This window comes from Streptopelia decaocto, assembly GCF_964273445.1.
Source record: "Streptopelia decaocto genome assembly, chromosome: 18".
Classification (NCBI taxonomy): Eukaryota; Metazoa; Chordata; class Aves; order Columbiformes; family Columbidae; genus Streptopelia; species Streptopelia decaocto.
Window position 1 is genome coordinate 3765409 of NC_138673.1, and position 15488 is coordinate 3780896.

The 15488-nt window shown below is 44.4% G+C and overlaps 1 protein-coding gene across 4 annotated transcripts in view; it reads right to left on the minus strand.

Annotated features, from left to right (window-relative positions):
• The window catches only part of SPNS2 (SPNS lysolipid transporter 2, sphingosine-1-phosphate), a 151716-nt gene that overhangs the window by 28528 nt on the left and 107700 nt on the right, over window positions 1–15488 (minus strand). For 2 of the 4 annotated variants that reach the window (XR_014185623.1, XR_014185624.1), the window contains exons 13-14: window positions 5753–5799; window positions 3875–4153 (exon numbers count right to left, since the gene is read on the minus strand). Coding sequence is in view for 1 of the 4 variants with exons in the window: in XM_082068221.1 (XP_081924347.1) it covers window positions 5757–5799 (43 nt within the window). In the remaining 3 variants the exon portion in view is untranslated. Of the gene's footprint in view, window positions 1–775; window positions 4154–5752; window positions 5800–15488 lie in introns of those variants that run through there. The other 2 variants (XR_014185625.1, XM_082068221.1) reach the window with 1 other exon arrangement.

The window sequence follows — 15488 nt, forward strand, 5'->3', positions numbered from 1 at the left end:
ACTCTCCCAGCAGCCTGGCTGTGCTGTGAGGGGTGTCCCAGACTGCTCAGCCAAGTGGAGCCTCAGCACCCAGCAAATGGTGTCACCTTATGGCTCTTATTGGCAGGGGAAAATCTGCCTACACGGGTTTCTTGCTGACTTGCATGTGTTGGTCATCACATGTAGCCACAGAGAGGGCTGAATCAACTGCTAGCGAGGTAAATGTTGTGTCCTCTTAAGCATATTTTCAAATGTTAAAACTTTAAAGTTTTATTTTGAATTAATATACTACATGTATATTTTTGCCAGGGACTACAGGATGTGGTTGCAGTGTGTTGGGAGTCGATGAGGAGAGAAAGAGGTGGCCATGCAGTCAGGACATTTTCATGGCCCCTTCTTGCTTGTATTCCAGAGCACCCAGCCCAGAGCTGCCACCACATGAGGTGTCTTCATGAGTCAGATCTACCCAGTCTTTTAGCTGTCACATGTGTCATCGCTGTGCAGTGAGGAGCCTCAGAGGGGACAGAGCAGGACCCTGTGGCCACCGCTGGCTCCAGGCAGCCAATTCAAAGGGAAAAGGAGGCTGTGACCCCCTCGCCCTCTGCTCCTTCCAGCCTTCCCTGCTCCTGGTGTTACTCTTGAAACGAGCTCTGGGCAGGCTAGTGTCCAGGTGGGTTCTTTGCCATCCCCAGCCAAGTGTCCCTGGCAGGAGCTGTCCCAGGGGCCAGCCCTGCAGCAGCAACCACAGGCGTGTGCGACCAGAGCGAGAGGGGACACAGGAAAGGGAGCCGGGAGGTATGTTTTAAATACTTTTATTTCTTAATTTACATAAAGGTATATATTTGGCTTATTTATCTGTTTTTATACTCTGAGATTCACAATCAATTGCGCTTAAAAAATAAAATAGTCATTTGCTTCTGAAAGAAATCAGAAAACTATTTTATATTTGTCCCTTGTATAACAAGAAAATATACTATATACTCCCGTACATCACGTAGCAAAAGTGATCGTAAGTGCTGGTTTACCAAACAATAAAGCAAACGGAGAAGACAAACAATTAAGATGGAAGGTGCAGAGAGGAACTCTGCTCCCCAGAGTACAGCCAGTCATTTGTAGGGTTTACTCACCCCGAGGTTCTCTCTTTGCTGGGCTATGAAAGGGGAGAGCACTGGGGAAGGACCCGTCGCAGCCCTGAGGAACAGGGTGAGGCAGCGGGTGCCAGGGAGTCGGGGCAAGACACAGCAGCTCCTGTTTGTGTCCTCTAATTTTCAGACATTCACATGAAATTATTTTGTGTGCAAGAGATCAGTGGCTTTAAAGGTACTTCTGTCCTTATTGGGACTATTTAATTTTGTGTTGAAGTTTAGAACCACAAAGATAAACCTGATGACTTGAACATCTACTTAAGTGATGAGGTGGAATCTTGCTTCATTTGGTGTGATGGATACTAAAATATGTGTATTCTTTTTTTAAAAATTAATTATCTTTTCCTATTAACAGCCTTTCTTTACAAAAACAGAAATACTAATTTTAATGAGGGTTCTCACTCAGCTTGGATATAAGCAATATGCATTCATTCTAGACTTCTCATTCCAGAAACACTTCCTGTGTGCATAACAGATATTGTTCCACTGCTCCACAAAGTCAACAACCAACTGGCCCAAACAGCTTCTGAGCCTGGTTACATCCACACCTGCCTAAAATGGAGTCATAGAGGAAACACGCATGATAGTCCAGTCCAGCACCAGTATAATAAAGTACTGTAAGTCTTTAATAATGGGGAACTTCTGACCTCTACTAGAGTACAGAAACAAACCATCATGTGTTTATACAGCACCTCAGCAGCACGTATCTCAGCTTTCCCTTCTGTTCCTCTCCTCTGAGCTGTCATAGCTCTGCTTTGGCTTCCCTCTCAGCCTGGAACACGTAGGAGCAGGGATTTGGGGATCCCTTGGTGTGAAACTGCTGTAGGTAGGACTCACTTCTCACTCCCTTGCTTCCTTCCCTCTTTCCTCGTTAAAAAGAAAGCCACAGCAATTTCCTTCCTCTGCCCAAAAGCTAAAGCTGGCCTCCTATAACAGTGCTGTGCTTCTCTAACAGGGCTGGGGCTTGTCATGAACAGGGAGAGCTACCCTATAGAACACTGAAGTTCCCTTTCATTGTTGACTCCTGAGAATTAAGGTTAAGGACAATTCCTAATCTCTGAAGTCTAGCAGGAATGCTTCATTTTGTTGACACTAAATGCTACAACAGAGCAACTTATGAAATGTGGCTAATCTTCTTTGGTCTCCGAGATGGAATGACTGATTGTTAGGTTGTTTTTTGTTTCTTTTTAAACAGCTTAATAAGGAATTTCTTAATGGGAATCAGAAATTCATGTGCCTTTAAAGCCAAGTGTTTGGCTCCTAGACTACAGAGGCGTATTTCCCCTACACATGTAAATAGTGGCACGAGGTGGGAAATGAAGCATTGTTTTGGATTTGCTTTGCTCTATTATTTCTAGCACCCACTTGCTGTTCTCCAGAGGATGCCCAGGCACTCAAGGAAAATTTCTGGCTCTAATTGTTTAGCCAAATCTTAAAGCTATTGTTAAAGTGTTTTATGTGACAGAGCAACCTTTGCAGAAGAGTTCTGTGGAGTCTGATGAGGTGGAAAGGCTCACATTGTTACAGGAGTCACCTCAGAACCCATCTGCTTGGGCACAGACTGGTTCTGTGGTGAGTACTGACCAGTTCACTGGTACCTGGAATTACTGACCATCTCCACTACTGTCCTGTCCTGTAGGTTGTAGCACATCCTGGACGTGAATGGGAGATAAACTCCAGAGCTACTACCAGTACCTTCCTGTGTCTGTGAACAAACTTAGGCCACAATCAGACAGCCAGCGGCCAGACTTAATTCACATCCAGTCCCAGTCTGGCATTTTCTTTGCTGATTTAGTCCTACTCACAGCACACCTGCAGCCACTTGTTAAACACGAGCACAAGAGTAAGATGCATTCACCTGTTTAAGGTGTGTGCTAAATGGGAGCCGAGTATCTAAACTGTGCGAGACATCTAAACAGGAAAAAGAAAAGTCTGGGACAGGGGATGGGCAGGCACTGAACCTCAGCATTGCTCCAAAGGAAACGGTGACGGTGGAGCATCAGCCACCTGCTTTGAAAATACTGACAGAGGGAGAATCAGCACTGACAATACATGTGATGTGATGTGATATGCATGTAAACAATACGTGATGTCACTGGCACAGCAGGATTGCACTACCAGGTCCCAGGTAAAGCCATTCAGCCAGATGGATTTTGGTATTTTAAAAACCTGTGAACCTCCTAGGCAAGCCTGAGTTTAGCATGTTGCGCAAACTCTACAGCCCCTAGGTATTTCTGTCTAAAGTTCTCCTGGGCCTTTCTGTAACAACCACCACCAGCACATCCAGTGCAGTGAAACTCTCTCTTCTGTCCCATTGCTCAGCCTTAGGTGACAGGAGTCACCGACGGGAACTCTTCCTATGGTGCCCTTGCAGGGCCAGCGAGCGGGCACTGAGATGAGGAGAGTTGTGGATGTTATTCATGTCTGGCATGGTTGCACAGGCAGCTCCAGATTTTAAATGTTTAAATAAAAGCTGTTTATCTAAATATATAGAGATATATATATAAAATCTAATGTCTTCAGCAGAGATAAAGCATCTTATGACATATTTAAATAAAAAATAATAATCTGAATTGAGCCTTCAGTGTTAAAGAAAAGGTGATGTACAGAATAGGTCCCCAATAGTGCAGTCTCGGGGTGGGGGAGTGCTGACAGAACAGCAGCATTCGGTAGGACGTAAGTTGCCCTATAAATGATGCGGACTTCGCTGGCTACAACTAAAACCATATACACAATCTACAGTCACTCACTTGGGTAGCACATTGTGGGTCCAGTTGCTTCCGATGCTCAGAGGAACCTGTGAACGTCCTTTTGCTCAAGAGTTACGTGTGTTCCAGGACGCCCTGCTCATCTCCTGGTGCCTGACCCCGCAGGCTGGACTGGTGTGATCAGTCTGGTGCTGGATAACCCTTCCAGGGGGGTGTGGAGCTGGAGGATCCACTGGTTTCCAGTACGGAAGGGCTTTGAGCTTGAGATTGGTGTGGTGGTGGTAGGACCAGGAGTCCACATGTTGTTTCCTTCACTGGCAACTGCAAAGAAAGGTGAGAAAAAAGGAGGTTAAGGGGGTAGTGACAGGAAGGGATTGGTAATGGTGAACCATTGTGGCAGAGGCCCCTCGCTTCCATGCAAGTTGGAGACTAGCACATCTTGGCCAGTCTGGAGACAGCACTTCGGGATGTACTGAAGGCTTTTGGAACTAGAAACACAAAGATGCTGTGATCCAGGCAAAAATCTGCCCAAGGAAATGAACCAGTAGCAAGTTTACACTCCTGTCCATACTATTTAAGGGCATTGACCACTTGTGCATGCTGTGGCGTATCTAATGGGCCAGCAGCTTTCCTAGATTAAGTGGAAAGGATAAGTAGTTCTTTTTCTGCAGGATTTCCTGTGAGAGGTTCTGTGCTCCATGTTATGCAGGAAATTGCCCCTGACCTTAAAAATTCAGTGACTGCTGGGTTATAGAAAAACTCCCTGTAACAATGGCCTCTTTTCTCTCAACCTGTATAAAACTGGGCTGAAAACAGAAGAAAGTACAGTGAAAAACCCAGGCGTGCACAGGACCCGAGCGGTCAGTGTTTTATGAGGCAAGTCTCTGCAATACCACCTCGTATTTGCTCCCAGATTTATTTAGGCTTAAAAAAAACCTCAAACAAGGAACAAAAAAACCCACAACAAACCAAAAAAATTACAAGCAAACCCCAACAACACACACAAAACCAACCAAATTTTGTCTAAAACCTCCTGATAGATGACAACATGTGAATACTCATCCAGTCCAGAGACCGCAAGGTACAGGCGGGCCTATGGAATCCTTAGCCTATACCAGAATATCCTTCCCTCTGTGGAAATAACACATCTGCTGTACTAGAGATTGTATTAAACCTTTTCCCCCAAAAGGCCGTTCTTAAATGTGCTATTGAGTTCTGATTTTATTATTAGTCTTTCAATGCATTTAATTTATGGGAAAGAAATCTCCTCTTCAAAAAACTTGGTTTAATTAATTTTGGCTACAGTAAAATGCTGGGAAGTGTTTATCAATCGTTGCAGCTCTGAGCTGCAGCACTGTGGCTGTTGGTGAGTGATAAGAACAGCGTGAACATAAGGGAGAAGAAAGGGCAGCAGGAGTGGGACTGTCCCTCTGGCTCCCTGCCGAGGCCTCAGCTCCGTCACCCTGCACCAGGGTGGCAGTGGGGACAGTTCTAGCAACAACATACAAATTGATATGCTGCCAGAAAACATTCTTCTGCAGAAAACTGGGAATATGCTAAGAATGGTCATTTGACAGCGAGCAGCTGTTGGACCAAGAGCAATGCGGCCGCAGGTTTTATGAACACAAGATGTGTTCTCAGTCTGGCCACGGACAATCACACCTTCAAGGTCAAGGCAAGAGGGGCTGCAAGGCCTGGGCTGCTCCAAGAAGGGAGCACCAGGTTTCTGGAAGCAACTCAGTGCGAAAACGACACTTGAGTTGATCCCTGGTTTCTCTGTTCTTGATTTGCTCCAGTTTAAGTCAAGGTGCAGACCAGGGCTGTCTAATGTTAACATCTTCCCAACTTAAAATAAATGGCTTAACAGGGGTTTGGAGCGGAGGGGTAGCATGGAACCAACTGCTGGTTTGGGTCACTCACCGTCTCAGACTTTCACAGAGGCTGGTGGCATCACAAGCTGATTCACCCTGGTGGAGGGAAAACAAAAGTGACATGTGAGAGCTGAATTAGCCAAGAAACAGGCTCCTAAAAACATACCAGCTATTAAATTCAGGTTCCTGTTGCTTAACAGGTTCTAAAGAGATAAGACATTAATAACTGTCCTGCACAATGGTATAAAATTGAAACCTTTCACAGTGGTGTCTGATAGTGATTCTGACAATTGCTGGAACATGCCAAGTAACATTGCTGACACTAATTGACAAGGATTTGGGAAGGTCCCAAAGGCATTCAGACATCGCAATTGTTTCCCTAAGCCCGTAACAAGACTGTTTATACAGTGCCTGTTAAATGGTGTCCTTCAGACTGACAGCATAAATGTAAACAGTCACCGCTGATAAAAATTAAATTAAGAAAAAAGGAGCTGTCTTTTCAGTTTTCAGCTGCTGGAGACCTGCTGCTGCTCCAGACAGTGATGGATGGAGTCCAGTGGGGACCGCAGTGTCAGCAGCCAGAAGCTGTCCTGCACCTCCTGCTGCTGGGGGAACAGCCCCTCTTGGCGCTGGGGGTCCCCAGGGAAAAAGCTGCAATGATCTACAAAGCGCATCCCTTAGACCTGCTCCTTCTCGTCGCAGGACGTGCCCCGTGCAGTTCAGCTGCTCGGCTGCTCTCCTGCAGCAGCTCATCACCTCTCCTCCTCCAACAGGAGAAATCTGAGGCACCAAGATTCTTCTCATACCACCTGGCTGTGCCAAATTACAAATAAACTGAAACGGCAGGATTTTATACCTAAAAGGGTTGCAGCAGGATTTTGCCATCGCATACAAAATCACAGCTTCTTTTCAAATCAATCAGTGAAAAACTTTGGCAGGTTTACAGGGAAGATCACAGAAACCATCTCCGCCTCAGGTCCTACCAGGTAAGAACTTCTCAGTGAAACATCATTTTCCTTTGGAAAATGCTGATTCATCAACACTCATTTGTGTCTCTTCACCCGACTTCATACCTAACCCAGGACACTTTTTTTGCTGAAAAGGTACAGTGCTGGATTCAGACGTATTCCAGGATAAAAATTAACCAGTGGAAATCTCTGCCTCAGAAATTGGCCCAGTCCAGCCTACAGCTCTGACCTTCACACCAACCTCACAGAAAGTTTGTCTCCAAGATGCTTAGGAGCCTCTGTGCCCTTTCTGCCTTTCAAGGCTATAAACTGAAATATTTTTGATGCAGGAGCTGACCCAAGTTTCTTTGTAGAGTTGCCATTCTTGGTAACCCCACTGCATCGGGCATTACACGGTATTGAACATGGTAACTGTGCTTTAACTACCAGAACACATCAGAGAGAGAAAACAGATCACCTTGTAATGCTACAGTCACCTTCAGAGGCAGGAATAAACTGATATGGTGTGAAGCTATTAAACAATACCAAAACTTCAGATGTTTGAATGCACTGAAATGTTGTTTCAAAGTTTACAACATCCAGAATACAGTTAGTTTGACCATTACTGTCCCTTTAGCACAGAGAACCCACCTGCATTGCTGACGGATGAACACAGACAACTTCCCTTCTTACTCTAGTCCTAGTTCAGCCTCCTATAGGAAAAAATGTACCTCCCACATAAATACTTACGTTTTCCCCAAGTTATGAGAGTGACTTGTTCTTTGCATTTTAACTCATTTCTCTCAACTCCTGCTTTATCTCTCTTTTACAGATGGGAAGAGAGGCCTAGAGGGGCTAATCCTGAAATGCATTTAGAAGATTTCATGGGAAATTAGACCCCACATGACTTGAGAAGCTGCTGGGGAGAGAAGTGACTTTCAGGGATCACATAGGAAGCTGTGAGCAGAGGAGAGAACAGAAATAGTGTCCCAAATTTTGGGCAGCGTTTGGTGTCTGTGGAGCACTGTGTTGTACGCAGTGGTCACAGGCTTCTGCACCGCCTGATTTCAACCCGGCTCAGCTTACAGGTGGCAGCAGTTTAAATCAAATCTGCTAATAATAAATTTTATATTCTCTTAGGTGGTAAAATGTAGTACTTGGACTTAAGCTAACAAGCCTTAAGAACATCTAAATCCCTGTTAAAGTCCCACTTGCCTTTCTAATAATGATAATCCCCCACTGAATAGATTGTCGCTTCCGATTTGGGGATATCTGCTGACTAAACATTGGCTCCTAAATCATTCTATTTTCTTTGCAGTGTTTTCTCAAGACTGTGAATGTTTTCATTCCTTGAAAAGAGTGGGGTGGGAACCACTCTGTTATTTCCTGAGGGGGAGGAAACTTACCCAAATTGCCTTTCAAGACCAGAAGCTGTACAACTTTTTCAGTTGTTTTTATGGGCTCCTCCAGCAGTTAAAAATGTGGCTGACTCCTCATAACCCCATCATTTCCTTCCCTGTCAAACCTGGATATTTCTACTAGATCCTATCAAGCCATTTCCATGTAGTGTGACAGCATCTATAATTCTGAAGTATTTATAAGACTGTCTGTTCAATATTAAGCTACATGCTCTAGAGCTGTTAAATATTTATACTATGTAAAATGGATCTAATTTCACAGCACCTCAGCCGGTTAGAGAACTGCATAAGAAAAAGAAGATGATTTTAAGATAACAGATGAGCGGCCAGGATCTTTTCCAGGTCAGCTATACTCTACTTTGTTTCAGGAATTGTGCAGAGATGATTCTCCAAACGCTCTGTCCCTTTCAGTCTAGCTGGTCACCAAGGCAGCAGATGCTGCAGGTTACGGTTTGTCACGGAGCCAGCGCTGCTCTGTAGTTCCCGGCACAATCTGGGCTCTGTGAGGCCTTTGAAGGTGTTTTTGGTGCCCGCATCCAACCCAGGAACGCTCTGTTCCACCCTGCGCCAGCAAGAATAACACCCACACCTCCCTTCTCACCTGCAGCTGTGTCTGCTCCAACAATTCAGAGTGCAGTGATGGGATATATGTCCCACTGACTGTCCATAAGCTATAGGCTGCTGAATGTTTGAGCTCATGAGTTTGCATCTCTGTTCATGAACTCAAACGCAAGCAAGAAACAGGACGTCCCAAAGGAGAACAGTCTTAGTGTGGGCAGCACCATAGTGCACGAGAGTCCAAGAGAAAGGCTGTGCTTACCCAAACCACTTGCAAATGCTATCGACACCACTTTATATTAAGTTTCATCATAACTTAAACAACACATGAATTTTAGTATTCTGCAGATTTCCAAAAGCCCTGTTTTCTTGCTATCTAAACAAGTAAGGCTCTGGCTTTTGTACCAGAGAAACATATTAGGAAATAACGTCCTAATTTTTACAGCCTGCTGTACTTAACATCACTTAACTTTTACAACCAACAATAAAATGCTTCAGTGGGGTCCTTCTAGCCTGCAAATAACTCATGTTTTAACTAGCAGGAACTCACTCAGCAGAGTATTGGGGCTACAGGGGCAGCTCTATCACTGTACTTCGCAGCAACTCCTGCCCGTGATTAAGGATCCTTTCACCGCAGAGAATTCTGTGTTTCTGAAGCACCGCGGCTGTTTGAAGCAGCACGTTAGGAAGGGACATCAACAGAACAGTCACTGACACCACCCTTCAGCAGATTCCTCCCTGTCTGAACTTCCTCAGACATTGCTCTGGGGGGTTAAACCCCTCCGAACCGCCTTGTGAACACACTGAAATCAGAAATTTTAGGTGATGAAATGTTCACGTGGCCAGGCATCCTTGAAAGGTCATGAGACTTCATGGCATTACATCTATGAAAAACAAAACATATTTTTCAAATACAGCCAAATAAAGGGTTTTTTTGGCATCAAAGCATTAGAGCCAATGATGCACCCCACCTGTGCATCAGTGATGGGCTCGCTTCACCCTCCGCCTTGTTACTGCAGTGATCAATTGCCTTAAATAAATCCTTGCTGAAGCCAATTGCCAAAACACAACATTTTAGTAAACAAAGGAGGGAAATGGACCCAAGTTTACAGACCATCCCACTCATATTTTCCACCACTGACTACATACTGTCAACACCCTCATAAACAGTCAGCTTCAAGAGGATGTAAAGCTTATTCCAATACAAACAGGTAACACAGGATGAGGAAACACCTTAAAACCACAACCAACCACGTTATCACAGCTCAGTCTTACCCTGCACACACCTACTGCTTTGTCTCACTGGTATTTCACCAGAGAGCATGTTCCGTGTTAACAGAACTCAAGCTATTTTGATAGCTAAGTCAGTAACTTTGGGACAAAACACACAAGATTAACACCACACATCACTGCAGAAACTCGGTGCTTTGATTTAAAATCTTGCAGCTGAAAACAATGAGTGAAAGTGAAGATGCATGAAAGGTGAGCAATAATCATACATCAACCCAGAAAGATCCCAGTGAGTGGTACAGGGACAGGACTGGCACAGCTAAAAATAAGTCTATGCACTGAGCTTTCTGATGCATCATGACGGGTTCATCCAGCCTCCCAGGACTGTTTGACGAAGCCGAGGTCACTTTGCTAAAGGAAAAGGACACCAAGCAGATCACTACCAAAAATTAACAGAGAATCAGCCATTGGAGTAGGAAACCATTACTTAATTTAGCTCTGCCAGCTGCTTACACTCACTCATTTCTACCCAGAGAGGAAGCCTGGGGGGTGTAAATCCGAAGGACTCCAAAGCAGGGCTCAGACAGGACCTGGTTGCGCGCAGCCTTTGGCACGAGCCGCCCTTCCCTCTGCGGAGAGCAGCGCTGGGTCGGGCTGCGGCTCCTCATGGACACGGCCCGGCGGGAGCTTCGTGCGGCTGGAGGCAGCTGCTCCGCCAGCTGCACCGCATCAACTAATTGGCTTAAATCCCCTTTTCTTCCTGCACATCAGTGGGTTTAGCAAACAGAATATGATAGTTGTGTACAGCAAATATTTTTTTTCCTCTCTATTCAATGCAGTCCTTTAAACCTGCACAGACTCCGTTACTATTTTCCATTTCTCCATTTAATCTAGATGCTGAGGGTATTTGCCTCCAGAGGAAGAAACATAGGTCAGCTTCTGCTTTTCCTCTTTTGTAGATATTGATAGAGGAGGAGAGTAGCATAAAGAAAAAAAAAAAATCAATAACCTTTCCTTCTGTTTTTCCGGGCAGCTGCAACAGAACAGATGTGAAGATGGGCGGTTAACAGCACCCATCAGGGTACCAAGGGCTTGGATGGAAATGAGCTCCAGAGACAAGTCTGCCTCCCAGCTCTGCCGTGGTACACTGATGTGAGCACCTGAAGTTAGTGAAGATGTGGGTCTTTGAAGCCCTCAAAATGTTGTGCCTGAGTCTGTTCCCGTATGTATAATTCTGCCAGGTATTGATGGGCTCAGATTTTCGGTGAGATTTTTAGTGCCATGGAAGATGTGAGTAACAACATACTCATGTCTACTGAAATAATGGAAGAGAGAGGCAGTGGAAGGTCTTTTTCTTGGCATGACTGAGCAGGAAAGGGGATAGAACATGACACAAAAAGCAGGTATCATCTGATTAAATCTTTGAACAGAAAATGCTGTAGAACTTCTTGACGCCACTTGATTAGAAACATACTTCTTACCCTCCAGGATACAGCTCTTCCCACCAACCTCTCAGCTACCCGGGTTGGGGAACCGTCCCGTTTTGCTCCGCTGTTGCACCCTGGGCAGCCCTGCCCGGCGTGTGGCCGGGGTCTGGCAGCAGCTTCAGGAATGACCAAGCCACAACACTTAAGACACTGCTTATTGAAGCACTGGAACTAATACTGCAGCAGTTTTGTCCCAGTTTCACTTAAAAGACGCCATTCAGGCCAAGGACCCAACCACAAGTAAATTACTCTAACACAGTCAGAGCTTACTGAAAATCTGCCTGGCAGATTTCTCCACATGAAGAGGTCGTCTGCTGTTGAGAAAAGTCAATACCTTCATAATAGGCTCTGTGACCACGACAGGCTTCAGGAAGCAAACTATCAGGGCCAAATTTTTCATGATTTGTTCTATTTCCTTGTGTCAGGAAGAGTTTCTGGCTGGGAAGGCCGCTCAGCTCTCCGATCACCTGCACGGGATCTATCAGATTTCATTTCTGTGCCAGGACAGCCTGGGCAAAGAAACTGCCTTAGCGTGAATTTAAAATATCCTCCTGCGTGATAAAGTCCCTGCATGCCAAGAACTGTCCTTTGCAATGACAATGCAAATTGACATCTTGAATTCATTGGAAGCATATGGTTTAAGTGCCCCATGTACCGTGCTTTTAATCCTGTTTTACAGCTGATGAGCATTTCAGGGACAGCATCTGACTTCGTCAAGGTTGCAGCAGAGAGTCAGTAGCCAAGACAGCAGGAGGACTCCAAGTAGTTCTTGATCTGGAGTTCTTGGACAAGTAAGCTTGGCCTTCCTATAACTTCAGGCACATGGAGAAATTCTTGCTGTAGAACAGCACTCAAGTAGCTCAGAATCATCTAGGAATATTGTTTTCTGTTCCCTGTGGCACAGGAGATTACCCTCCAATATACGTGGGACACTGATGGGCTTGGAGAACCACGAAGTTCTGCCTGTTCCACAGGCTGCAGTTCACAAGAGCTGCGCCAGCACCAGCTGGCTCGGTCCTTCTGCTGGACTTACGCAAAGCTCCTGCTGCCAACAATTAACTCGAACAGCATATTTCAAATGCCATGAGCATTTTGTGTCAGGACCACAACTGAGCTCAAAATGTCTGGGAACAACCAAACTGACCTTCGACATCTTCCTACCTTACCGGCAGGAAATCCGCAGGTTGACTAAAGCAGCAGAACAAATCAGTATTTTTTCTATATGAGACCGTATTTTCCATCTGCATGAAATCAGCAGCTCCCAACTGAAGAAGCAAATCAGCATTTAAAATTCAGCCAGTCCCAAACCGTTACATTCTTATATTTGCTAGCTCCGTAAACGGGAGAAAAAATCAGCTCTAGAAGCAGGCTTTACCACCAGTAATAAACCTACTTACATTTTCACCACCCTTCGTATTCCCAACCATTTGATACCATATAAACCATCTACTGGTCTAATCTTAGCCCATCTGCAGCCTGTGCATCTTTATCAGGCCACTCTGGGATACCCGGAACACTCTCCTTGCCTCTCCTTCCATCCTCACAGATCCCTGTATCCTAATCTGGGCTTTGGCTGTAAATTCACAGGCCTTCAAGGGCCAAGGACATCTTATCTGGGCAAAAAAAGCATTGTGAGCTTATATCACTGTAGGAAATGTTTAATTATTGTTCTTAAGCACAAAATAAACAAAGCAATCATATTATTCCCCCTGAATAGCTGAATATGAGCAGTGAGTGAACTGTTCCTCAAATAGCTCTTTATGGGAGTTGTTTGATTAAATCCACTTGCTGGCCCTGAAATCCCCAAATTCAAACTCCGCTTCAATGCAGTGCTGAGATTCTCTCTACAGTTATGTGTCCGGCCTCTTTAAGAAAAACCCTCGCAATACATCTTAAAGTATTTCATAGAATAAATAGGTTTTTAGTAAAGCAAACTACCAGAACGGAACATGCTGTGTGTCAGTCCAGCACACCAGTTTAATACCTGTGACACTACTAAGAGAGGGGACTCAATCCTTTGCTGGCGACAACATGAGGGATTCGATGGGTCCTTTCTGTCTGTAACTAAAAACAGGGTTGACAACTCTGCAAGTCCTTCCCCTGCCCCACATAATAGAATCTGTAATGCAAAAATAAGGTCAGACACTTTCAAATTGCTGCAATAGGAGAACTGGGTGATCATTTTATATCTAGTTCTAGAAAAAGCTAAAAATAAACCTAATGTGAGGCAGAAGACAGAGGCTGAAAATGGATTATTCTCATTTTTCCTGTAATGTAATTTGCAGATATGCCATGTTTAAGACAGTAGAGAAAGTGTACAGACTTGGGATTGCTCTTTCTGTGGCTTACACTATCTAGTTTGCACTGAGTATTTTCTTTCTAGTGTTTATACACACCACTTTTAAAATAAAATCTTAATCTGCACTGCTATTTTGCAAGAGTTCCTGCACCTGATCAAAGGTGTTAAAAGTATTTTTTTTCCTTATTAAATGTTTAATTTTTATTTTAGAAGAGAAAAAAACCTAGTAGAGCTGTTTAAATAACCTGGTTCTTGTCATATAAGCAAATGGGTGAACCATTTATGGTTGCAGGTCTCTGAAGGGCTGAGCAGTAGCAGTTTAAATACTTAAAAATCTCAGCGCAGCTCTTTACTCGGGTTGGAGCCTGCACCAGGGATGCACGCTGCAGTGGATCCTGCTGCCTGATCTGCATTGCTGTATCTTTGGTGAAAGTACCCAGCATATATCGTGCAGAATGCAGAGAGGGACCGAACAGTTACACAATTTGGAGACCCACCCAGAGCATCTTTCTGTACTTTTGAAAGGATATGGGGAAAAAAACAGAAATTCTCGCGCTTCAAGGTGTAAAGTGAGGGATTAAAAAAAATATATTTAAAAAAATATGTTTTGAAGGGTAGAGTATCCTACATGAGGGTCCTGCAGGGCTGTGCCCTCCAGACGCTCCACGCTCCCACTGACTGCCCGGGAAAGAGTCACGTCACACGCCAATTACATTACACTGATTTATATGCCCTGGCACCCAAAAGTTGTCACAGCTTGGGGAAAGGATTTATTTTTTTCTCCTTTTCATAATAAAACCTTCTAATAAGTACCAATGCAGGCTTTTCTTCTGCAGCTCCCTAGGGTTGAAGCTTTGGGGTTTTTTTCAGGTTATCTGCATTATGAGTGAGGAAGAAGACACAGACCGACCACAGATGCAATTCCCAGTAGTGCTGAGTTTTTACTTCCAACGAGTGAAACACCTGACGTACTCCTGAGTTCTGAGAGCTGCTACCTGATATTTGGGCTGGTATCTGCCCAGGCTGCGCAGGTATCCTGATGGAATAACAGCAAAGTCACCGGGTTTCTGCCCCATTTCTGTGGGGCTTTGCCATGGCAAGATACCGTATCTGTATGAGTCGTCTTCCACAGTATGTCAATGTATAGCCTGGCTCTCAGCAATTTTCATCAAGCAGGTAGGAGAAATACAATACAGAATGCAGTTTTGTTTGGAAATAGCATATGACTGGTTTAACCCTCCACTGCAGTACTACAGAACAGGAAAGTAACAAGATAGTCAAGCAAAAGCACAGTAGGAATCTGTCAAGGTTTAAGGCAAGGCAGCAATAAACCAGGACAGAATTGTAGCTGAGTGGTTTAAAAAATAACTGAATAGTTATTATGACTAGCACATAAGAGCTCTTACAGAAACCATTCTTAACCATTTTCTCTCTCTTATCACTTTGGAAGGGTGGGATTAAATTTGTGTTAGACAAATTGCACCAAAAATGATTGGATTATATTATAGTGATGTACTGTATTGTGTTCTCTGCCAGTCCTAAATTTACTAAAAGCCTCTTTAAGCTGTCAGGCTTCTGAAGATGTATGAAAAAAGTTACGAAAGAATTGTGATTTTTTAAATAAAGAATTGCTGTATAAAGAGGAGCAGCCTTACTGACTGGAATTCCTGTGCTAAAATGTAATCTACAAAATATGCCAGGAATTGTGGCGATGATAAAAGTAGTGTAAAAAAGTCACGAGGCACTGAAAGGCTGGAAATTCTGTTTTTGAAAGGAAGTGTGGTGGAAACTGGAGGAAGCTTTACAGGAAAGAGAGGTCGCTGTCCTGCTGCTCTGTCCTGCCTGG